The sequence below is a fragment of the Peromyscus californicus genome, unplaced genomic scaffold (assembly GCF_007827085.1).
Source record: "Peromyscus californicus insignis strain IS unplaced genomic scaffold, ASM782708v3 Scaffold_11__1_contigs__length_118956290, whole genome shotgun sequence".
NCBI lineage: Eukaryota > Metazoa > Chordata > Mammalia > Rodentia > Cricetidae > Peromyscus > Peromyscus californicus.
The window spans coordinates 105,076,475-105,101,623 of record NW_026294402.1 but is presented as its reverse complement, the minus strand read 5'-3'; the positions used below and the strand labels follow the sequence as shown (position 1 = coordinate 105,101,623).

The window sequence follows — 25,149 nt, the reverse complement described above, 5'->3', positions numbered from 1 at the left end:
ACTTAGGGTGGTCCTGGAAGTGGCTGCTAGGGTACTGAGGAAGAGGGTACCAGACTGGACTGCACCCAGGAGTCTTACGTGACAAAAGTTTTGTACTCACAGATGGATTCCCACTGTGGTGCGGGGGGGAAATGCTGCCACCCACAACTGAGCCAGATGTAGCAGTCCCAGGCCCACAACTCCACGGGAAATGTGCTGTGCTCCCTGTCTCTTTGTGAGTGCTCACAGAACTCACTGGTACGGCAGAGTCTCTGGTAAGAGCTACTAAACCGACTAGGTCTTGTGACCATTCAACACTGATGATGTCTCTCTCCTCTGTGGATGATCTCCAAGGCCTCCGTGAGTTATCTCCCTCCACTTGGCGGGTCAGATAGTCCTCTATCTGGAAATGGTTCACTCTCCTTCACTCCAGGCAAAGTACAGCCCTTATACACTGGTAACTGAGGCCGATGACCGGAGCACCAGGCTAGGACATTTTGCAAGCCCCAAACTCCCTGTCACGCTCCACTGAGGCAATGGATTCCAAGTGGAATTTGAAGAAAGAGCATTGGCAGGGAAAGAAGGTCGGAGGAGAGGCCTAGTGGGGCTCAGAAACAAGAGGGCAGTGGACCGAGGGGATCACAGGGTCACCAGGATGCCCAAGTGAAGTGCCAGGCATATGCTTAAGATGAGGAAGTCTGATGAGTTCCAATACGAAGCTCGACTCAGTTCTCTAATGATCCAGTCTTTGTGGTAACTCACTTCTGTATAGACGCCAGGAAATCCTTTTCGACCACAGCCAATGCCCCAGCTCACGATCCCCACCTGCACCCATGTTTCATTAAATTCACAGATCAAGGGCCCCCCAGAATCTCCCTGGAGAAAGAGAAGAAACAAACAACAGGAATGAAATTGATTGACAGCACAACAGATTCCACCCCAAGGCCCTGGAGGGATTGATACAAACCGAACATGCACCTGCTGGTCCTAAATTTCTATGAGATTTTGGAATTAATTTTTTTTTTTTTAACAAATGAACGGTTCTTTTTTTTTTTTTTTTTTTTTTTTTGGTTTTTCGAGACAGGGTTTCTCTGTAGTTTTGTGCCTTTCCTGGAACTCACTTTGTAGACCAGGCTGGCCTCGAACTCACAGAGATCCTCCTGCCTCTGCCTCCCGAGTGCTGGGATTAAAGGCGTGCGCCACCACCGCCCGGCTTAACGGTTCTTTTAAAAGAGGTTAAGTGGGGCCTGGAGAGATGGCTCAGAGGTTAAAAGCACTGGCAGCTCTTTCCAGAGGTCCTGAATTCAATTCCCAGCACCCACATGGTAGCTCACATCCATCTCTAGTGTGATCTGATGCCCTCTTCTGGTAAAAAGGCATGCATGAAGACAGAGCACTCATATACATAAAATAAATAAATAAATCTTTTTTAAAAAAGAGGATAACTGAATATAAACCAACATAATGTTTCTTTTCTGAAATAATGAGTAAATCACTTACCCCAAGTGCGTGGAATCTCACTCAGAAGGGGCTGAAAACACCGAATTTGAATTATTGTCTCTCTGACTCACTCCCCCACCCCCAGCCACTGCTGTTTCCTCCTGGAAGATCCTTTCAAACTAGCCCAGGAGCTGTGCCGGCTTGCTCTGACAATCCGTTAGCTTCAATAACAGTACATGGAGGGTCAGGGGCACAGTCCAGGTCTGAATGTCTGGGAATTAGGAAGTTCTGAGGAGAGGCTAGCAGGGCAGAGCAGCAAGGGACTCATGAACTGACCTGGCAGGAATCTCCTCCTCTCTCACTGTAGCCACAGATGCTCCCTTCTTGGACTTGGGTAAATAGTTTTCCTGTGCTTTCTCTGAGAATCTGATCACATTGCTCATGACGAATAATGCTTAGCTCAACCTCCCGAAGCTGTCTTGATGCTCTACCTACAGGGAGATCATTTTGGAGAGAGCAGATCTCCATTAAGTAGGAATGACAGGAGTCAGTTGTACCTCCTCTGGGTCTCAATACCGTGTTCACACATGGGCACCCCCAAAGGCATCGGCTGTTATTCACATATGACACCAAAGGAAATGGGAGTATAAGACAATGGAAAGTCCAAACCAAGGAAGTCGAAGAAAGGACAGCCCAAGTGAGGGCAAAATCTTGTCAGCCTGGGAGGTGACAACAAGCATGTGATATGTTCTCGCTAACACTAGTGACAGTGTCCTATGCACCAGGAGAGCATCTTGCTAGGACACAATCACAAACTCTCAGACAGGTAGTCCGCTAAAGTACCAAACTACACTCTTCCCAGTAATAGGAGACCCTAGAGTAGTGGTTCTCAACCTTCCTGATGCTATGACCCTTTAATCCAGTTCCTCATGTTGTGGTGACCCCCAACCATAACATTATTTTCATTGCTATTTCATAACTGTAATTTTGCTACTGTTATGAATCATAATGTAAATATATGTGTTTTCCCATGGTCTTAGACGACCCCTGTGAAAGAGTCATTCGATCCCCAAAAGGGTCGCAACCTATAGTTTGAGAACTGCTGCCCTACAGTGCCCTCACTGAGTTTCCTGGCCTCTCCTCACATACGAGAAGCTCCCTACTACCAAGATAGGTACTTCTAGCTTACAAACAGGTCATCTTACCCTGAACTAGAATCCACTCTGGTGAGTATCCGCCATGTTTGGTACCTAAGTCCTCAAGCCCTAGCAAACCAGTAGAAATCCACCAATAGTTGCTCCCTCACAGCATCTTCTCTCTTCCCCTCCCTTATCCACCTGCTAGAAGCTCTAGCTCCCTGCCCCTCCCTTTAGCTTGTAGGCCGATCCCAGTCTACGAAGCAGTCTGCTCCCTGGTCTATAGTTGCTGAGGTCTTCGTTTAGGCTCACCTCTTTCAAATGTTCTGCCCCATCCGGTCACCCAGCACTGGGTCCCAGCTTGTACCAAGAAAGCCCTGTCAGGGAGGCAGACAGGCTGGATGGAGACAGTGTAGTTCACAGGGAAGGCCAGCAGAGCAAGGGCAATGTCATTCACAATGGATCCCATAACAGAGTAATCTTGGTGAATAATGATGTCTTGGACAGGAATGTTGACTGCATTTTTGGACGACAGGTTAATCTCTCCCATCGATACTACATAATTCAGATGGCTGCAAAGAGATCCTGAAGGGTCTACACACTTCCTCTCCACAAGTCGCCCCAGCCCAGTCCCATCCTCCTGAGACAGTCACCAGCTCCTCCCTCTGTTCTAACCATGTTCCCTCCAGGACACCTAACCACCCCATCCAGCCACCAGTCGGTTCTCCAAGTGTGGTCTCTGCTCAGCGTCACCTGGGATTATGTTAGAAATCCAAATGTTCAGATGTCGACCGAAACTGAACTTTAAAAACAACAACAAAACCTACAACTGTCATCTCCCACCCACGCCCTATAGTTTTAGGTGGGTTCTCTCTCATTCTGTGGCCCAGGCTGGCCTGGAACTCACTATGTAGACCAAGTTGGCCTCTAACTCCTGGCAATCCTCCTGCTTTAGTCTTCTAAGTGTTGGGATTACAGGCGTGAACCACCACCGGCCCCTTTTTTTCCAAATAGAAAGCAAGAGGGATAGGCCATAGAACCTGGTTAGGAGCCCAAGCCCAGCTCCCCGGGCACTCACCCATACACACAGTGGGCTGCAGTCATCACCCACCATTTGCTGATGAGGGAGCCGCCGCAGATGTGATAGTTCTCCACCTGCAAGCTCACCTGCCAGGGCCACTTCCTCTCTTCGGCAGGCTTTCCGCCAACTATCCTTGAACTTCTGCGGCCACAACCTGGAGCAGGTTGGTGAAGGGAGGAGGGGCTGAGGGTAAGGCTGTTGCTGCTCCACCACCAGCCAGATCCTTAGAACGTGCAGAACAAGCCCCACCCTCCCCCACTCCTACCCCCACCCCCGTCCCCGAAAATAACCCCAGGGCAGGTGTGGATCCCTAAGACTCATCAGGGTCAGAGCCCAACCCCACACCCAAGGACCCAAGATCCTCCTGTACGTCAGGGTCCCATCCACGTAGGTCCAGGCTAGTTCTCTGCGGCAAACCATGGCCCAGAAACTTCACCTGCAGTGGTTGGAATCCATGTTGGAAACCGTTCCTGTGACAGAGTTATGGTTGAAAAAGAGTGATCGGGAGTAAATGCCACTGAGTTAGGGGACATCACGCCCCCCGCAGGCTGGGGGGCCTGCGAGGTCTCAGGCATCCCTGTGAGGGGCTTCTCCCGGGGGCGTGCACCCAGGCCATCGAGGCCATCCTCCAAGGGGAGAGGAGCAAGAGACAGCGTCCCTGGAACCATCCGGGCCTCGCCCAATTGCGTCTGAAGCAGCAAGAACCTGGCCAAGAGGCCCAGGGAGGCACTGCCTGGTAAGGCCATACCACCACGAAGGCCTCGGCCTCTATCTCTGAGCCTCGTCATGGCAGTTACCGAGGCTGCGCACAGTTCTGGGAGGAACCAGTTCCATCACGTGGCTGCTTTCAGGCCTGACTTTGGCGCATCATCCCCTTCCCAGCTGACCCACGGGACAGGGCGTGACCCAGATAGAGTGGCTAGCCTGGGCCCCTGGCCGTAGAGAGCCCCTGCTTAGGAGCCCCCAATTCACGTAGAAGCATCCATGATGCAAGGATGCACAACGGAGCTTCTCGGGCTTGACCAGGCCTTTCCCCAAATCTCCCTTCCCTGGTGATCTATAATCAAAAGTAAAACTCCTGAGCAGAAATGTTGCACCTAATGTTACTAACCATTGCATCAGGGTAGACGCTACTACCTTTTTGAAAAGTCAACGCCCACAAGACCCACTAGCCATATCAGCACAACACAAATTAAAACCACAATGAGACATCAGGACAAGTTTATCGGGCTTTCAAAAACAAACCCGTAACAACCTCAAATGCTGACAGTGGTACAGAGATAAGGCTGTCCACGCACTGTGGTGGAAATGTAAGTACAACTACTCTGGAAAGCACACTGGCTGTTTATTATACAATAAAAAATGCAATTACCATACACTTCATTACTTATATTCCTGGATATTTATCCCAAAGAAATAAGGATTTATGTTCTATTAACCCGTATAAACGCTTATAGTATTAATATCTTTGTTCATCAAAATCAACAGCTGAAAATAACACAGCAGTAAAACTCTTTGCCTTCCCCACAACATACATGTTCTAATCCCTGGAACTTATGAGCATGTTACTTTACTCGGCCCCTAGCAAGTGGAATGGATTAAATTAAGGCTCTTGACACAAGAAGGTTATCTGAGCTATCTAGGTGGGCCCACTGTAATCACAAGCTTTTTTATTTATCAACAAGACAGTTGAAATCAAGAGAAGAGATGTCAGGAAGGGGATGGGAGGGGAGAAGTTGTTAATTCTTCACTGTGGTCTTTAAAGGCTGAGGAAGGGGTCACAAATCTAGGGATGAAGGCAGCCTCTAGAAACTGGAGCCAGAAAGCAAATAAATCCCCCCACCCCCTCAGGCCGGGCGGTGGGGCACGCCTTTAACCCCAGCACTCAGGAGGCAGAGGCAGGTGGATCTCTGTGAGTTCGAGGCCAGCCTGAGCTACAAAGTGAGTTCCAGGAAAGGCGCAAAGCTACACAGAGAAACCCTGTCTCGAAAAACCAAAAAAAAAAAAAAAAAAAAAAAAAAAAAAAAAAAAATTCCCCTCTTGCCAAGTGGTGGCGCACACCTTTGACCCCAGCATTCAGCAGGCAGAGGCAGGCGATCTCTGAGTTCAAGGCTAGCCTGGTCTACAGGGCAAATTCCAGGGCAGCCAGGGCTATTACACAGAGAAACCTTAACTCAAAAAAACAAAAACAAAACAAAACAAAATTCTCCTCCTCTGTCTCCAGAAGGAAACAAGTCAGCTAACTTTGGTTTTAGCACCTGTGACCTCCGAATTGCAAACTACAGTTGGGTTGTTTCAAGCCACTAAATTGGTGGTAATTTGTTCCAGCTATAAAAAGAAATCACTGCAAATCCAGATATCCTTCAGTGAGTGAACAGATGGACAGCCTTACGTTCATACTGTTAAACCTGAGAACAGTGAGGAGAAAACACCACATCCACAGCTGTCCAATTAAAGCAAGCTGTATTTTGGGGCGTGCCTGGGACTGGCCAGCCAGATGTCTCACCCTAAATTGGGATTTGAGAGACGAGGCCTTGCGGGCCTCTTGAGGTCTCTTGTGTAGGAGAGATAAGGTGTTGAGAGGGACGAGAGAGTTTGCTGTTATACACTGTTAGAAAGAGACACTGAAAGGGAAGGACCAAAGGTAAGGGACTACGTCACGGGGATGGGTGGAAAGTTTCGTGTAGGTTGAAAAACATGTTTTGCAGTTCACATCAGATCTAAGAAACAGGAACTCATTCTCCTCCCCCCCTCTTTTTTGGGGTGTCTGTTTGTTTTTTGTTCATTTGTTTGCTTCTCTGTGTAGCCCTGGCTGTCCTAGAACTTGATCTGTAGAGCAGATTGGCCTCAGACTCACAGAGATCAGCCTGCCTCTGCCTCCTGAATGCTGGGATTAAAGGCATGAGCCACCAGGCTCAAGAACTTAATTACAAATAGAAATCTTAACTTGCAAGGACTTCTCAGGACAAATAGGAACTTATTCTTTAACTATAAGCAGAACCCTAACCTGCAAACTACATTGTTTGTGTTCTGGCTTCCCACTAACTTGCAGGTACATTGTTCCTGCTCTGGTCTCACAGTACCACAAAGCGTTACTGAGCAACTGGAATGAACTGGTGAGGAGAAGGAAGAGCTGAGAGGGAGACAGATGAGAGAAATGGAAGTTTGATCTAATCACAATACATCATATAAATCAATGTATGAAATTATCAAAAACAAATTTAAAATATGCATTCTAGTCCAGTTCCATGGGGGCTCCTCCGCCGTTGGTTCACAGTTCGTGGGCTTCCACTAGTTTGGCTATTTGTCCCTGTGCTTCCTCCAACCACGGTCTCAACATCTCTTGCTCATACAATCCCTCCTCTCTCTCGCTGATTGGACTCCCAGAGCTCCACCTGGGGCTTGGCCGTGGATCTCTGCATCCGCTTCCATCAGACACTGGATGAGAGTTCTATCAGGACAGCCAGGGTGTTCGGCCATCCAATCACCAGAGCAGGTCAGCTCAGGCACTCTCTCGACCATTGCCAGTAGTCTACAGTGGAGGTATCTTTGTGGATTCCTGGGGAACCTCTCTAGCACTCTGCTTCTTCCTATTCCCCTGGGGTCTTCATTCATCATGGTGTCTCCCTGTCCATTCTCCCACTCTGCTCCTGATCTAGCTGGAACCTCCCTCTCCCCTAAGCTCTCTTTCCCCCGACGCTTGCCCTCCATTATCCCACCCACCCACCCCCAGTTCGCTCATGTAGATCTCATCTATTTCTCTCTGGATAAGTGAGACAGTTGATTAGCTTGAACTGTTTGGGAGGCCCCCAGGCAGTGGAGCCAGGACCTGTCCTTGGTGCATGGGCTGGCTTTTTGGAGCCTGGGGCCTATGCTGGGACACTTTGTTCAGTCTTGGTGTAGGGAGGAGGGGACTGGACCTGCCTCGGCTGAGTCTGCCAGGCTGAGCTGACTCCCCAGGGGAGACCTTGCCTTGGAGGAGGTGGGAGTGGGGGGTGGATTGGGGGGGAGGGCTGGAGGGTGGGAGGAGGGAGGACTGGGGAATCTGTGGCTGATATGTGAAATTAAGCAAGTTATAAAATAAAAATACTATAAAAAAGAAAGAAAGGAAGGAAGGAAGGAAGGAAGGAAGGAAGAAAGAAAGAAAGAAAGAAAGAAAGAAAGAAAGAAAGAAAGAAAGAAAGAAAGAAAGGCATAAATTTCTAAGACGATCAGAATATGGCCAAACTCATATAATCAAAATTTATACTTTTCTCCATGTTACTTACAGTTCACTACCAAAACAGAATTGTGGGATTCTATGGTTTTCTTTCTCAATATTATTTTTCTTTGATGCTGTTTTATTTGGTAATTGTATTCTAAAGCTTTAGATTTCATCAAATAACTACTATACAGAAAGAAACAAATAAAAATATTAAAAATAATAAAATAAAATATGCATTCTGAAGTTTTTCCTCTGCTAATTCATATTGCTAATACTTCTAATGTTTTGCTGACTAATCTCTCACTTGTCCAAAATTTCCTGCTTTTTCACGATTCCCAAAAATATCAAATGACTACTGAATACTGTGAACATCATCACATTGCTGACTACCTGGTGAATTGTCCTTTAAGAATGTTGAAATCTAGCAGACACCTGGACTCTCAGATCTACTTAAGGTGATTTTTTCTTTGTGTGACCTGTGCCTGGATACCAGCAGTTAAGTTTTGTACAGTCTCTCCTGACTGCCGGGTGACTAAGCAGGGCATCCTCCCTGTTTGGATGTTGCCCATGACTGTGTGACCTCTAAGAATTGTTCAATTTCTAGTAGCCTGGCATCCATGTTATCTAGCATCCTAGAAATGCCTGTGAAGATCAGCATTCAGCCACAGATTAAGAGGGATCACTATACAAATTTTTGTAACTGTTTCTCTGCCTATTTATAACCTGTGATCCTTGAATCAACAACCTCTCAGAACAGAGAGATTTTAGTTAATATTTAGACTTTGCAGGCCACACGTAATCCCAACTGTGTTCTTTTCTAAAAGATAACCTTCTAGGGGTTGGGGAGATGGTTAAGCACTTGCCATACAAGTGTGAGGAGCTGAGCTCAATCCCCAAAATCCATATAAAAAAAACACAGATACTTCAGCGTTTGCCTACAATCCCAAAACTTCAGAGGTAGAGATAGGAGGACCTCTCAGGATTGCTGGCTAGCCAATCTAGCCAAATTGGTGAGCTCCAAGTTCAGAGAGAGATCCTGTCTCAAAACACAAAGTGGAGAGTGATTGAAGAAAACATCCAACATTGACTTCTGGCCAGTGTGCATGTGTGCCCAAGTGCATAGACACAAATACATATACACTAAAAATAAAATATGGCCCTTTAAAAATGTATAAGTCAAGCCAGATGGTGGTGCACACATTTAATACCAGCACTCAGGAGGTAGAGGCAGGCAGGTCTCTGAGTTCAAGGCCAGCCTGGTCTACAGAGCAAATTGCAGGACAGCCAGGATTGTTACACAGAGAAACCCTGTCTCGAAAAAAACACACAAAAAATTATAAATGAAGCTAGATATGATGACACATGCCTATAACACCAGCACTTGGAAGATGGAAGCAAAGAGATTAGAAGTTCAAGGCTATCCTTGGATACATAGCAAGTTGAAGGCCATGTGAGACCTTTTCCTAAAACAAAACAAAAGTGTAAATATAATTCTTACCGTAAGCCTATGCAGAATCAGTCAATTTACTTTCCTTTCTTCCTTTTTCATTTTGAAACAGGTTCTCAACTCACCCCTAACTCCACCTCCCAAGTGCCCAGACTGTGGACACATACCAATAGGCTGTCTTTGAAAAACAAAAACAGTAGGTGCCATGTTGGGCAGTGAAGGTGGCAAAAAGAAGCCCTTGAAACAGCCCAAGAAGGCGGCCAAGGAGATGCACAAGGAAGACGAGGCTTTCAAGCAGAAACAGAAAGAGGAGCAGAAGAAACCCGAGGAGCTAAAAGCCCAGGCCGCAGGCAAGGGACCCCTGGCCACAGGTGGAATTAAGAAATCTGGCAAAAAGTAAGCTGTTTCTCATATCTGAGATGATGGTGACCCTCTTCCATTCCTGTTTAAACATCTGGATTCCCTGCCATAACATCTTTGCCACCTACAGCTAGAATGAAGTGTTACCCTGGAGCCTGTTAAACATCTGGATTCCCTACTATAACATCTTTGCCATCTATAGTTAGAATGAAGTGTTGCCCTAGAGCCTGTTGTACATGGTAATAAACTTTTGTAAAAAAAAAAAAAAAAAAAAAAATTATAGGGGTTGGGGATTTAGCTCAGTGGTAGAGCACTTGCCTAGCAAGCGCAAGGCCCTGGGTTCGGTCCTCAGCTCCGGGTGGGCAGAGGGGAGCCCAGAGATGCCCACAGCCCTGTATTGTTTGGCTTTATCCTAGGAGCATGTATCCTTTCACACACTTGACTTGAAAGATTTCTATGCAGCTATAAAAGATTATTGCTCAAAGAAGAGACTGGGCTGTGGAAAGAAATTATAATAATAAATAATCCAATGGCTCATTGTCTCTAGTGTTCAGCAATTCCTACTTCAGCCGTGAATTTAAAGTAAACTCAGTCCGAAACCCTACCAGAGCTGTTTCATCTTTGTTGTACTCTGAATTCTGTGTCACTTTGAATTAATTAAACCAACTCATTAAAAAAATAAAAAACACAAACAAACAAAGCCCCTTATTTACGTGTGTGTGTGTGTGTGTGTGTGTGTGTGCGCGCGCGCACGCGTGTCTTTGGGTATGTGAGGTGCACATCTGTGGAGGTCAGAGGACAACTTGCAGGAGTCAGTTCTCTCCTTCCACCACAGGTTCCCAGGGATCAAACCACGTAGTCAGGCTTGGCAGCATACACCTTGACCTGCTGAGCCATCTCACTGGCCCAGCCTATGTCCTGAAATGCAGAGGAGCCACAATCTGCCAACGCTCAGGTCTCCAGTATCAACCTGAAACCATCAGGCCTCTAGCCATCTTCAGCTCCAATCTCCCACTACTTATGATATCGCCCTCTTCTATTGGATTTTCCCTGTGCCATCTGAAAACTGCCCATTCATAGAAAGCCAACGTTACCCTAAGACTTACTCGCTTGTTTCTCTTCTTTCCCAGAGTGCAGTCCTCTGATGTCTGAAAATGTATTTATTTTATGCTGTCTACTTTTTTCTTTTATGTTTTATGTGTATGAATGTTTTCCCTGCAAGTATGTATATATACCACATGCATGTCTAGACCCAGAGGAGGTCAGACAAGGGCATCAGATGCCCTGGAACTGGGGCTACAGATGGTCATGAGCCTCCATGTGGGTGCTGGGAATGAACCTGGGTCCTCTGGAAGAGCAGCCAGTGCTCTTAATGGTTGAGCCATCTCTCCAGTCCATTCTTTTTTTTTTTCTTTTTTCTTTGTTTAGAGACTGGGTGTAGGGGGAGTATTGAGACAGAAATCTTTATGTGACCCTGGCTGGCCTGGAACTTGCTCTGTAGACCAGGCTGGCCTTGAACTCACAAAGATTCACATGCCTCTGCCTTCCAAGTGCTGAGATTAAAGGTGTGCCACTATGCTAGGCTTCCTTTTCTTTTTTTAAAGACAGCATCTCACTAAAAAGTTCAGGCTGGAGCTGGAGAGATGACTGAGCAGTTAGGAGGACTGACTGCTCTTCCAGAGGACCGGCATTCAATTCCTGGGACCCATTTGACAGCTCATAACTGTCTGTAACTCCAGTTACAGGGGACCAGACACCCATGGAAAACACCAAAGCACATATATAGACATATATACACACATACATATATATACACACATACACACACACATATATATATATATACACACACATACACACACACACACACACACACACACACACACACACACACACACACACACACACACATGTTAAGGCTGGCCTTAAGCTTAAGACAGCCTGGATCTCTCAATCCTGCCTCTATCCCTGGGATACTGGAATTACAAGCATGAACTACCCTATCACATACAACTCTTTACTTATTTATTTTTCATTTATATCCACTCACCACACCTGGATTCTTATGATTTTAACAACAAATGAGTTTATTATTTTTCATTGTTAAGTAGTATTGCCTTGTTTGATAGACACTTGGTTTCTCCAGATTCTGGTAATTCTAATTATGTAGCAGGATTTAGAGGCTGGCATTGTGACTTATGCCCGCAGATGCCATATGGAAAACTATAAACAGGACAAGAGCTTGGCATCTCTGCCTTCCTTTTTGTATGTCTCCTCTGTTACCTTAAACTTTGGGTCAGATTCTTTCTCAGGTCTATACTTGTTGACTTGTTGACCACTTAAGAACAGCATATCTATAAAAACTAGTAATCCAGGTTTGCATAATGCTAAATTTAACCTGCTTCCTGGTGCCCTTCAAGACCGAAAGCAGACAGACTAGAGTAACTAAGATCTGTCAAGATCCTGGGACTCAAAGCCTTCCGTGCAGATTACCCTGTCTCACTGAGGCTACGCCAGTTGTCCTTGGACAGGAACGAGGCTGACCCCCTCAAAACAACCATTCTGTTACGGGAACTAAACTACCCAGCAAACTGCCTTCTCAAATGACTTTCCCCACAGATGGACCTTGAAGAACCAGACCTAAAATGAAGGTCAGCTAACCCCAGTGTGACCAAGGCTGCCTAACTATCAGTTCTTTTCTTTATTTTTAAACCATGTGTGCGTGTCTTCGTGTGCGTGCGCGTGTGCATGGGCGCACGCTTGCAGAGTCCAGAAGAGGGTGTTGGGTCTCCTGGGGCAGGAATTACAGGTGGATGTGAACTGCCCAATGTAGGTGCTGGTAACTGCACTCTGATCCTCCCTCTGTACAGCAGCAAGCACTCTTAACTGCTGAGCCATCTCTCCTGTCTCAACTGTGTCTTGTGGTGATAATTTATCTGTGTCCCCCAATAAAATTTATCTGAGGATCAGAGGATAAAGGTCAGCCACTATTAGTAAAAACAGAAGGCATGCAATGTTGGCACATGCCCTTAATCTGTCTGGATCTCTGTGTTCAAGGACACACTAGGGAACAGAGCCAAGCATGGTGACACACGCCTTTAATCCCAGTACCAACCATGGAGACCTGGAGGTCTGTACAGACAGGCACTGACAAGAAAGTGAGGTAGCTGGGTTAAGAGCCAATGAGAGGGCAGAACAGCAAGGCAATAAAGGCATGGGTAGACAGGAAGTAGCTGGTACTTTAGAAGCTGCCGCGTGGTGAGGTCAGGTTAGCTGGTGGCTCTTCCAGTTCCTCTGGTCTCTGTCAGATTTTCACCCCTATTTCTGGCTCCATGGTTTTTTATTTAATAAGACCACTTAGAAATTCGTCTACAGTGTCTACTCCATTATTACTTTGTTCCTTCCCCTAAATCATTTTGGAACCTTATTAGCCCCTAAAGGCAAGACTAGGACGGTAGTCTCCCTGTTGCTGGAGTGACCACACTGAGCTATTTCTTGTTTCACTATCCCCCACATCTCTGGTTGGACTCTCACAACAGACAGCAGAGTCTGGGACATCTCTGGTTGGACTCTCACAACAGACAGCAAAGTCTGGGACATCTCTGGTTGGACTCTCACGATAGACAGCAAAGCCTGGGACATCTCTGGTTGGACTCTCACGATAGACAGCAGAGCCTGGGACATCTCTGGTTGGACTCTCACAACAGACAGCAGAGCCTGGGACATCTCTGGTTGGACTCTCACAACAGACAGCAGAGCCTGGGATATCTCTGGTTGGACTCTCACAACAGACAGCAGAGCCTGGGACATCTCTGGTTGGACTCTCACAACAGACAGCAGAGCCTGGGCTGTTGACATCTCAAGCCAGGCCTCTGTCCGAGCGAGACCTTCAGTGACAAGCCTCTAAATGTCACCCAGTCATCACTGCTGCCGTTTTATTCCCATCTGTGGGTTGTTTGCTTTCATCTTCTCAAAAATGGGTTTCAAAGAGGAGCCCATCTGAATTTTGACCAGTGTATCTGTTTTCTCTTGTATTGTGCAGACTTTAAAATTTTTAGTGCGTGCCCCCACACTCACTCTTATCAAAGGTCAAAGGTCAACTTGCAGGAGTTACTTCTCTCCTTGTACCAAGTGGGCCTGCCAGTGGCCATGTCTGAGGAGCAGCAGATGGCAACTGACTTCAGGGGATGGAAACAAAACCCTGATGGGTGAGTCCCAGATAAGCAGAGCCCGAGAGCCTCGGCCCCAGAATGTTTTTTACTACTGCTGTGTCTTTGCCTGTTTGCCGCTGCCAATTTTCTCTAGTACCTGGCATGGTGTGAATGGGTGTGGGGAGATAGATCCCCACTGTCCTTAATGCAGCGTGATCATCTCTTGGAACTATCCCGTTCTCCTGGGCATTTTTACCTGGGGATTGTTATGAAGATGATTTCCTCCTAAGCTGTTCTGTTTAACTGAAGCAATGATTTTATACAATAATAGTGTTAGTTTAAATAGGATTTTGATGATTGAGGGTTTTTAATAAATATAGTAAGGGATTATGATAGAGGTTAGTTTAGTGGAAAAATTAACATAGGTAAAGGTAGGACAAAATGTTGCCCCTGCCTCTGATAAAGCAGAGGCTGCAGGGGATAAAAATAAAACAAGGAAGTGTCACAGAGCTAGAACACATGAGCTTCTATTGAGGAGCCATATAGACTGTGGCTTAGGTTAATGATTAAGAAAAACAGTTGAGTCCCAGTAGCCCAGCTAGCTTGAATTCTTTTAACCTTAGTGTTGGGACATGTGCTCACAGGTTTCGGGGTGCATCACAGCTGAAACAAAGCTCTGAAAATAACTTAAAGTTAGACTAAGGTGTTTTTTGTCAAATAGCTTTGAGGTGAAAAACCCAAGAAGACAATCTAAAGTTTTAGAAAGGCTCATAGCTGAGTGTGGGAATCGTTAGGACAGGGATCAAAAACAAAGCAGCCCAGTTATTATCAGCTGAAGTACCTTTTTTGCTAGGATCTATTGGTGACCAAAGGTGATGATTAATTCCTTGTGCCCATTTCTGACCTCAGCTTCCTGATATAAAAAATTGTTGATAAGTGAGTATACATCCTAAGGATTTAAAATAGAGCTGACTTAATGTTTTTCATATATAAAAGTTTATATTTGTGATTCTTCTAAGATTTCTTATAAGATTACCTTTTGAGATAAATAATAAAATGATTGGTCCCTTCTTTGTAACCACAAAATGCAGCCTACCAGCAAAAGAACTGGCTGAGAAAAAAACTTGCTTGCTCACACTCTGTTAATCTATAACAAGTTGCTTGGACATGGATGTATGTGGGTTCTTGGGACAACTTGTTTTTCACCTGTAACAGTAAAATGTCTATACATGTAAGGGAGATGGAAAACATACTGTTTTTTTTTTTTTACTGGTATTCACTGTAATCACTCACTTGAAAAATAAAATGTAACCACATTGTAGTTTTTATATTGCTTGAAAGATTTTGCTGGGGTATATAAGCTGTAAGGCAAAACATAAGAAAGTTAGAAAGAAAACATCAAGAATGAGAGAAGGTAATCACCAGGAAAGATGTAGAGAAAAAAAAGCAAAGAAGAATAAAGAAAAGGTCAGAAGGAAACCATTGAGAGAGTGTGTGTCTTTTCCCTCACCCCCTCAGATAAAAAAGTCTTAGTTCACCAGCTCCATGCACTGCTGGAGGCTGGTCCTCTTGGCAGCAGTGTGGGTCCCAGGCATGAAACTCAGGCCATCAGGCTTGGTAACAGGTACCTTTACCCACAGAGCCATCTTGCCAGCCAGTGCCCATACTTTTAACATACTTTTTATGCCCTGTATAAAAGGTCTTTGCTTACCCAAGAACCACAGATTTTTTTTTCTTCTAGCCCTCTTTTAGATTCTTATAGATTCGTGGTTTATATTGAGTTCCATAATTTATTTTGAATTAATAGAATAAAATATCTATACATTGCAAGGTGAAGAGCAAAAGTCATTTTCTCTTTCTTTTTTTCTTTTGTTTTGTTTTGTTTGTTTTTTTGAGACAGGGCTTTTCTGTGTAGCCCTGGCTGTCCTGGAACTCACTCTGTGGACCAGGCTGGCCTGGAATTATCAGAGATCCATCTGTCTCTGCCTCCCAAGTGCTGGGATTAAAGGCATGTGCCACCAACGCCAGGCACAAAAGACCATTTTTCTAACACTTTATTTTTTGTGATGCTAGGTATTGAACCAAGGTCCTCATGCACACTAGACAAGAGCTCCACTATACTGAGGTACACTCCTAGACCCTCAGCAGCATTTACTAAACTAAAAAACTATCTTTTCCCTCACTGGGTTACATTAATAGTTTCATTAAAATCGTCTGGCTGTATAGGTGTAGGCCTATTTCCAGATTGCTTGTTCTGCTCCACTGATCTATTATTTCTGCCCCAATGCCACAACAGCCCTGTATTGACCAGTGTTTCATTTTCAAGTCTTGAAACCTGTATGGTTTGCATTGGTCATTCTGCATCCTTTGATTTTTCCATACACATTTTTAAAGATTTATTTTATTTTTACTTGTGAGTGTGTATGCAGACATGTGTGCAGGTGCCCTTAGAGGCCAGATACTCTGGAACTAGAGTTACAGATGGTTCTGAGCAGCTGAACATGGGTGCTGGGAACCAAACTCAGGCCTTCTGCAAGAGCACCGAGCGCTCTTAACCACTGAGCCATCTCTCCAGGCCCTCCATATACACTTCATTTTTGTGTGTATGAGTAGATGTGTGTGTTTGGGTGTGTGCAGGTACATGTACACAAGTGTGAACACGCACATGGAGGCAGAGGTAATCCTTGGGTACTATTCCTCAGAAGCTGACCCCTTTGTATTTTTGAGACAGAGCCTCTCGGTGGATCTGGAGTTTGCCCGTTAGGCTGGCCTGGAGTAAGTAATCCCCGAGGTCTGCTGCTCTCTGGCTCTCCAGCAGTAGGATTACATGTGCTTACCACCACGCCTAGCTGGGGATTGAACTCAGGTCCTCGTGTTTGCATGTGCAGCAAGCACTTTACAAATCGAGTTATCACCAGAGCCCTCCATCTACATTTTAGAACAACATATCAATTCCAGGAAGACTGGGGCTTGAAAACATGTGAATGAATTTGCAGGCACAACACTACCACATTTCAAGACCAGAGAGACCATTTCAAGACTAGGACTGAGTGGCACTTTATTTCAGAGTATGTAGGAGGACACAGAGCTGAATGGAGTCAAGAAACAGCTGCTAAAGTACACTGTCAGTTGGTGGTATTACTTGATGTTGGAAAAAATGAATATCAACAATCATATTGTAACAATTTAACAAACACTAAAGGCATAGAAATTCATACTTTGATTTCTATCCTATGCCATGAACAAAAAATTCATTTGTTGATCATAGATATACATGTCAATGCTAAAACTAGAAACCTTTTTTCTAGGGGGAGAAAGAAGAAAATTCTTCACAACCTTCAGTTTAAAGCAAATCAAGTCATAACTCTAATACTCTTATCAGAGTACATGAAGAATAGTTTAAAAGTCAGCAATATAAAGTATCTGAATTAAAAATGACAAAAGACTTGAAAAGACAGTTCACAAAAGAGAACATACAAATGGTCAATCATAAGGGAAGCTGAAAAGTAGTTAAGGTAGCATGAGAAGAAAAAGGAGCACCTCGGCCCAGGATCTAGTTTGTGTTTCCTGCTGGCTGAGAGTAAAATGTCCTCAACACAAGGAAAATCAAGAGTGCAGAGACAATATTTGCTTTTCTTAGAGGAAAACAAGAGTGTTAAACAGTGTTAAATGCTACAAATGTGCTGTGCTTGCTCAGGGCCAAAACACAGGACATTTGAGTTCAATGTTGTCAACCATCTTCTTGCCATTAGGTCTGAACAGGGCAGGACACTTCAGAAATCCCCTTAGTTTTACTTATAAAAGTAAATCCCCTTCGTTTTACTTATAAAAGGAAATTCTTAAAGAGAAATAAGGAAATCTGCTCATACATTTTCTTAATTATTTTCAAATTTCACTTTATCTTTGAACATGGCTGCAAATTACATTCAATGAGAAATGTCACTTCACAAGATCAAAGATATTATACAGAGAGAATGGTCATAGGAGGGCACTTACGGTCCTCTCTCTCCTCTCCTCTCTCTCTCTCTCTCTCTCTTTCTCTCTCTTCTCCTCTCTCTCTCTCTCTCTCTCTCTCTCTCTCTCTCTCTCTCTCTCTCTCTCTATCCCCCCCCAGTCAGTAATCACCAAGCTAACTCTGGTATGACAAAGTCTGAGGTGAGAGCCCTGAACAGCTATAGTCAGGTCTGGCTCTCGCTCCACCACCGAGGAAGTCCTTTCGTAGGCCATTGTCATTCACCTGGCAGGCCGGTTTGCCTTCTAACTGGAATTCACGCACCTTCATCCCTGCCAGGCAGAGCGCAACTCAGGAGTAGTGTGACCAAGGATGGTGACTGGGGCACCAAGCCAGAACACTTGGAAGTCTCAGATCCCTGACACGTTTCACTGTGGCTCTCTCCAGGGCAAGGGATCCCAAACGGAATTTAAAGAAAGGACATTGGAAAGGGAAGGGAGAGGCTCAGAAGGAGGGTGGGATGAGACGCAGCAGTGGCCATGTCCGCGGGATGTCACGAGGTCAGCAAGCACAGTAGTGAGACCAGGAAGACCAGCGGACAGAAACAGGCGGCCTGGTTCACCACTGCAGTCAGCCACTTGCTGTAGTAGGCGGTATCTGTATAAACTCCAGGATGCCCTTGGCGACCACAGCCGATGCCCCAGCTCACGACTCCCACTTGCACCCATTTATTATTTAATTCACAGGACAAAGGGCCGCCAGAATCTCCCTGAAGAAAGAGAAAGAAACATATGGCAAGAATGGAATTGATTCCCTCTGGATTAGGCCAGTGGCACTGGAAGACGTAAGGAGACAGGCTCATGCAGGGTTTCCTCAGGCACCCCAAAGGCCCAGCCAAAGCCAAGTGCAGTGGCGTACACTTAGAGTATCTGCCCTAAGGAGGGTGAGGCAGGAGGATTTCGAGAGTTCAAGCCAACCTGGCTACATACCAAGACACTGTCTCAGAAGAGAGAGAGAGACAGAGAGAGAGAGGGGCATCCTTGCCAGGCCCAAGCTTCTATTAATACACAAATGCCAGAACTAGGTATATAAATATGGCCCCTGAGAAGTTAACAGGACAATGATAATATCATCTGATGTTATTATCACAATTTCTCAAGCCACAGTGGTGTTTATCACTGAATTCTACTTTTGAGGGGCTGGAGAGATAACCCCATGGTTAAGAACACTTGCTGCTTTTGCAGAGGACCCTGGGTTAGTTGAGAACACCCACACGGTGACCCACAATCACTTGTAACTCCAGTCCCAGGGGATCTTACGCCCTCTTCTGGCCTCTGCAGACACTGCATGCACATGGCGCATACACATACATGCAAGCGAAACACTCACACATGTAAAACAAAAACAAATCTTTTTTAAATCCCATTAACTATCACTTCTATGTAGTAGCTCCTAATTCCTTACATTTAACCTGAATTTCCTCTGAACACAGCACTCGGGAGGCAGAGGCAGGCGGATCTCTGTGAGTTCGAGGCCAGCCTGGTCTACAGAGCGAGTTCCAGGAAAGGCGCAAAACTACACAGAGAAACCCTGTCTCGAAAACAACAAAAGAAGAAGAAGAAGAAGAAGAAGAAGAAGAAGAAGAAGAAGAAGAAGAAGAAGAAGAAGAAGAAGAAGAAGAAGAAGAAGAAGAAGAAGAAGAAGAAGAGGAAGAAGAAGAAGCTCTTAATCTATAACAAAACTCTTCGACATTATAGAATCCATTCGTACGTATTCTCCCAAACCCGTGACAGAGATCCTATCAGTGAGAAACACATGGGCTTCCTCAGTGTCTCTTACCACCCCTAACCTAACATGAATTGAAAGTTTGACCTCAGACACTTTCCTCACTGAGTGGTTGCCCCAGACCCTGCTCAGAACTCGATGGCATTTCCTACAACCTGAAGACAGTCCTGGTATCATACATCCAAGGGCACCACTGAGCTAAAAGGACCATGTTCGCCCAGCCCCACTTCTCACGCCTCCCTTGGCCACCCCAGAAACTTGGCCACATATGATGCCCTATCCTACTGCTCCAGGTATTTGAAACACCAGCACCCCCAGCTCCTCCAGTGCTGGGGAGCACACCTAGGGTTTCTTGTCCAATGAGCATGGTCTTCACCTCCAATGTCTGACATGGAGACAAGGTCTCACTGTGTAACCAAGACTCACCTCAAACTCACTATGTATCCCATCTGGCCTTGAACTTTTGATCTTCCTACCTCAACCTTATGAGCGCTGAGATTACAGGCATATGCCACACACTTGGCCAACATAAGAAGTACACTCAGACCTAAGCAAATTGTCCCCTGTCTCTAAAAAAGATTTCACAAGAGGACCTTGAGTTCATGCCTTTGCATTTCACCTTCCACAGTGACGTGGAAGATATGATGTTATGTCACAAGGTTGTGATGCAGGTTAACTCAGTTATTACAGGTTGATGTTCCCTTTGTCATCTTAACTGTCACAGAGGATGTGGTAGTCTGAATGTAATTGGCTCCCCCAATCTCAAAGGGTGTGACACTATTAGAAGTTGTGGCTTTGTTGGCGTGGGTATGTTCTTGTTGGAGGAAGTGTGTGTCACTGTGGGGGCAGGCTTTGAGGTTTCCTATGCTCAGGATACTGCCCAGTGTCTCAGTCAACTTCCTGTTACTTGCAAGCCAAGCTCCCTGCCATGATGATAATGGACTGAACCTCTGAAACTGTAAGCGAGCCACCCCAATTAAATGTTCTCTTTATTTATTTATTTATTTATTTATTTATTTATTTGGTTTTTTCAAGACAGGGTTTCTCTGTGTAGCTTTGCACCTTTCCTGGTACTCGCTTTGGAGACCAGGCTGGCCTCGAACTCACAGAGATCCACCTGCCTCTGCCTCCTGAGTGCTGGGATTAAAGGCGTGTGCCACCACCGCCCGGCCTAAATGTTCTCTTTATAAGAGTTGCCATGGTCATGGTATCTGTTCACAGCAATAAAAACCCTGACTAAGACATAGGGGAACTCAATGTAAAACATTATTAGACTACCCATTCCCAACTTCAACATGTAAGCAAGAACCCTACGCAGCCACCTACACAGCAAGGTTACATCCTTTAGAAGGGACCAGAACAGCTGGACAAGGTGGTGTCTCCCTGTAATCTCAGTGCTTGGGAGGTTGATGCAAGTAGATCTCAAGTTTAAGGCCATTCTCTGCTACATAGAAAGATTGGGCAAGGTTAGCTTCAGGAGCTGTGGGGAGTGTGGCTTTCCCCATGAATTTTCTTGAGTCAAAGAGGTAGCAAATAACTCCAGCCTTGCCACCTGAGACTGAGGAAAGGGCTCATGAACTCACCTGGCAAGCATCCTTTCCTTTTTCTTTATAGCCACAGATCATCCCACTCTTGACTAGATCAAGAGAAGTTGATGTAACCTTCATCAGCATCCTATTACATTCCGAATAATGGATGATACTCTGGTCCACCTCCTGGAGAACTTCTGTTGGAACGTTTGGTGCTAATGAAGAAGATCAACAGTGTATTAGTCTTCACAACAGAGAGCAAGCACTCCAGCACCCAGGAATGCCCCTGGCACCCAGGAACGCCCCTGGACAAAGGCAGGGAAATGAATAGTGTCCCTATTTGACACTGGGGGAAACTGAGACTCAAAACTGTCACAGGGAGAGGACTGAGTAAGAGGCAAAACTGAGCAGGGTCCAATGGCACAGGTCAGTAAGCCCATGGGAGGTCAAGGCAGAAGGCTCTGAAGTGTAAGGCCTGCCTGAGCTACAGAGTGAGTTCAAGGCCACCATGGGCAACTTAGCTAGATTCTTTCTCAAAACAAAAAGCAGAAAGGACCGTGAAGACAGTACCAGAGCCCTCCCTGCCCTCCCTGGCACGTTTAGAGGCCTGGCTCCAATTCCCAGCACTTAAAAAAAGCAAAACTAAGACAGGGGAAGGAAGATGTTTCTGAAAGGGAGGCAAGGCCTCAGAGGCCTAAGAAATGAGAACCCACTGAGCACATTACTGAATGTCAGTAGTAATAGTGACAAGACATCCCACACATCTTTCTGTCTATGTTATTTTTTGTTTGTTGGTAAAACTGGGGTCTTTATGAAAATCAGGCTAGTCTCAAACTGTCCATACTTCTGCATGTAACACCATACCCAACCAACTTTCTTCACTCTCTAGAACATAATCACAGGCTCTCAGAGAGACAGAACCCTAAAGGTCACATGTGACTTCTTCTCATGTATAAGAACCATACCAACAGAGGCCTTCTGGCTCTCCTAATTCCTCTAGGCAGAAGGAACTCCCTAACTACCTAGACAGGTATCTCTATTGAGAAACTAGCAAGCATATCTCTTGAGCAAACATTCGCCCAAGGTGCTGGAGAGTGACAGCTAGCTCAGCAATTAAGAATTCTTTTTTTGTTTTGTTTTGGTTTTTTTGTTGTTGTTTGTTTTTTTGAGACAGGGTTTCTCTGTGTAGCCCTGGCTGTCCTGGAACTCACTCTGTAGACCAAACTGGCCTCAAACTCACAGAGATCCTCCTGCCTCTGCCTCCCAAATGCTGGGATTAAAGGCGTGCGCCACCACTGCCTGGCTAAGAGCACTTGTTCTTGTAGAGGACCTGGGTTCAGCTCCCTCAGCACCCACATGGAGGCTCACAACAACCTATAACTCCAGTTCCAGAGGATCTGACACCCTCTTTTGGCCTCTGTGGGCACCAGGCAGGCATTTGCTGCACAGACATACATACAGGCAAAACACTCATGCACTTAAAATAAATCTGAAAATCCACCCAGGAGAACTGCATTGCATCTAGCCTTTGTCCACAGAGAGTGCAACACCCACAATCACTCAGCACATGTCTCCACAAAACTGCAAAAGCAGATTTGACATAATTCTGGTTCCCAGGAGAGGTACATTTCTTTGGCTGTCATCAGATATTTGTGCTGGTTGCCGTGAAGGACCTCATCACAAGACCAGGATCACCTAAGCTCACCAAACTGCCCACCAGCCTGTGCCACGTAGTCCGCCTTCCTTTTTTGTCCCGCCCACTATCCTTTGTGTCTCCTTTAGGAATAAGGCCGTGCTTCCTCCTGAGCACCAGATCTTACCACCTGGATCTGGTTTACCCCATCCTGTCACCCAGCACTTGGTCCCAGCATTCACAAAAAAAGTCTCTGAAGGGATGCAGACAGGGTAAATATTAGAGGTGAAATTCACGGGGTGTTGGAGCTTGAGAAGGGCGATATCATTTTTAACGACAATAGCTGATGAGAACTGGGGGTGGACAATGATGCGCTGGATAGGAATCACCAGACTTGTGTTTTGGCGGTGGATACTCCGATCGCCCATCTTGACATTGTACTGGATTCGGCTGTGGGAAAGAAGACACGTGGCCTCAGTAGTCATGACCCTACAAAGCTCCCTTGTACCCTTTCCACTCGTGTTCTGTTTCTCAACATGGCCCCAACCTCTTTGGCCACTCTCAAACGTTCTGTCTCTACCACCAAAACCCCTTATTGATCCCACAGCTGTTTCACCTGTGCCCCGCCCTAAGTATTTCTAGTAACAAGGTGGTCATAGCATGACACCCTTTTTGTGTGTCTTGGTTTGGGGATGTCGCCGGTTTATCAGAGAGGTAGATTAGGACAGCAGGGTCCCCTCCGGAACACTCACCTCTCTGCTTTTGGCTCCTCACCTGAAAATACAGTGGGCGGCGGTCAGCACCCACTCGGCGCTGATGAGGGAAGCTCCGCAGACGTGCATGTGTCTGACCCTGAGGCTCACCTGCCAGGGCCACTTTCCCTCTTCCGCGTCCATTCCTCCCATGATCTTCGTCAGGCGTTGCCCGCACCCTGAATGAGGACAATTTGGGAAGAACTCAGAAGAGTTAAGTGTTCGGGGGCTGGAGGTTAAGAGCACTGGCTGCTCTTCCAGAGGCCCTGAGTTCAATTCCCAGCAACCACATGGTGACTCACAACCATCCCTAATGAGATCTGGTGCCCTCTTCTGGCCTGCAGGGATACATGCAAACAGAACACTGTATACATAATAAATAAATAAATAAATAAATAAATCTTTGGAGGGAAAAAAAAAAAGAATTAAGTGTTCATGCCAGCGCTTCCACAGGAAGCACCAACAGGACCCAATGACAGCCAAGAAGGAGGCTATGCATGTCCTGCTGAACATCAGGGACACTTCATACCCTCAGTGCTCCGGTGTCACCCCACCCTCACCCCCACCCCCACGGCAGTCACATTCTCCACAGTCAAGGCAACCAGACTCCTACCCAACAGTGGCCTGGGCTTCACTCGTGTCCCTCGGATTCAGCCTGTCACTAGCTCCCACTCTGAGCCTTGACAGTCCCCCCCGCCACTCCTCACAGACACCCCTTCACAAGTTACCCAAGGCAAACGGTTTGAAAGCAGAGGTTTGGCCCTGACGGGCCGCCTTGGTCACCAGCACCTGCGTGGGTGGCGGTGGGTTCACCCTTGGGGTCTCACTGTGCCCTGCGGAGAAATCGGAAGTAGAAGACACAGTGGCAGCCTCCCAAGCCTCGCAGAGCTCCGACTGAAGCAGCAAGAGGCAGGTTACGAGGCCCAGGGAGCCCCCTCCGGACGCCATGCCACCACGGAGGCCACCGCCCCTCTCCCGAAGTGGCACCCGCTCCCCAGGCTCGCGTGGCCGCCCTCGGTTCTGTAGGAGAAACGGGCTCCTCGAAGGGAGGTGCCAGCGTGTCAGAGGCATCCAGGGAGGGTCATGGCTTCCTGGGTGGGAAATGTGCCCTACGTTCAGATCTTCACGCCACACTGTGCACACCCAGAGTCCTGCCTGGGACAGAGGGGACAAAGGTCTTTGATGGAGAACTCCTACTCCAGGACCCGCACTTCCTGCAGAGCCTGGTGTGGAACTGGTAAGGATGGGACTCTGGGAATAAGAGGGGGAGCCCTCCGTCTCCAAAAAGACACCTCAAACCGAGATTCATTCACCATACCTAGACGTGTAGGATATTCTCAGTCATAGGACAAGATGAAACAAAACTGTCCAGGTCTGGAGAGATGGCTCAATGCTTAAGAGCACTCGATGCTCTTGCAGAGGACCGGAATTCAATTACCAGCACCCACATGACGACTCACATCATTCCTAACTCCTGTTCCAGAGGATCCAGCGCCCTCTTCTGGCGTCTGTGGGCTCTAGGCACGCACATACATACATACAGGCATACACTCAGATACATAAAATAAAAAAATAATTATTTTTAAATTAGCCACCACCAAAGATACCTGCCAGTCAATCCTTTCTTGCTACTCTATGTCCCCGATGTCTTCTGTGGTAACTCATGATTTTCTCTTTGTTGCCCAGATGCTCACAAGGTC

The 25,149-nt window shown here is 46.2% G+C and overlaps 3 protein-coding genes across 3 annotated transcripts; 1 reads left to right on the top strand and 2 right to left on the bottom strand.

Moving 5' to 3' along the window:
* Positions 1-618: 618 nt before the first annotated feature.
* Positions 619-4,424, bottom strand: LOC128105501 (serine protease 44-like). The gene is made up of 5 exons (XM_052730721.1): positions 4,073-4,424; positions 3,634-3,790; positions 2,868-3,127; positions 1,756-1,910; positions 619-855 (listed from the first exon to the last, which is right to left on the bottom strand). Exons 1-5 carry the CDS (start codon positions 4,422-4,424, stop codon positions 619-621), a joined length of 1,161 nt encoding a protein of 386 aa, XP_052586681.1.
* A 5,068-nt stretch (positions 4,425-9,492) lies between these two features.
* LOC128104917 (translation machinery-associated protein 7-like) lies at positions 9,493-9,862 on the top strand. Its single transcript, XM_052729835.1, has one exon. It carries the CDS (start codon positions 9,493-9,495, stop codon positions 9,685-9,687), a length of 195 nt encoding a protein of 64 aa, XP_052585795.1. The 3' UTR covers positions 9,688-9,862.
* Positions 9,863-17,993: 8,131 nt separating this feature from the next.
* LOC128104901 (serine protease 42-like) lies at positions 17,994-24,397 on the bottom strand. Its single transcript, XM_052729834.1, has 5 exons — positions 24,178-24,397; positions 23,472-23,628; positions 22,885-23,147; positions 21,119-21,279; positions 17,994-18,519 (listed from the first exon to the last, which is right to left on the bottom strand). The coding sequence occupies exons 1-5, from the start codon at positions 24,395-24,397 to the stop codon at positions 18,304-18,306; spliced, it is 1,017 nt and encodes a 338-aa protein (XP_052585794.1). The 3' UTR covers positions 17,994-18,303.
* Between the last annotated feature and the right edge of the window lie 752 nt (positions 24,398-25,149).

What these genes read in the sequence shown, in the direction of transcription:
- LOC128105501 (XM_052730721.1), bottom strand. Translation starts at nt 4,424, where the DNA reads ATGACGAGGCTCAGAGATAGAGGCCGAGGCCTTCGTGGTGGTATGGCC. An exon ending in GGGCAGAACATTTGAAAGAG is followed by an intron (nt 1,911 to 2,867) that starts GTGAGCCTAAAC and finishes ATCTCCCTGTAG; the next exon opens with GTAGAGCATCAAGACAGCTT. An exon ending in GAGGAGGAGATTCCTGCCAG is followed by an intron (nt 856 to 1,755) that starts GTCAGTTCATGA and finishes CTCTTTCTCCAG; the next exon opens with GGAGATTCTGGGGGGCCCTT.
- LOC128104917 (XM_052729835.1), top strand. Translation starts at nt 9,493, where the DNA reads ATGTTGGGCAGTGAAGGTGGCAAAAAGAAGCCCTTGAAACAGCCCAAG.
- LOC128104901 (XM_052729834.1), bottom strand. Translation starts at nt 24,397, where the DNA reads ATGGCGTCCGGAGGGGGCTCCCTGGGCCTCGTAACCTGCCTCTTGCTG. An exon ending in TTTCAAACCGTTTGCCTTGG is followed by an intron (nt 23,629 to 24,177) that starts GTAACTTGTGAA and finishes GTCCTCATTCAG; the next exon opens with GGTGCGGGCAACGCCTGACG. An exon ending in AAGGAAAGGATGCTTGCCAG is followed by an intron (nt 18,520 to 21,118) that starts GTGAGTTCATGA and finishes CTCTTTCTTCAG; the next exon opens with GGAGATTCTGGCGGCCCTTT.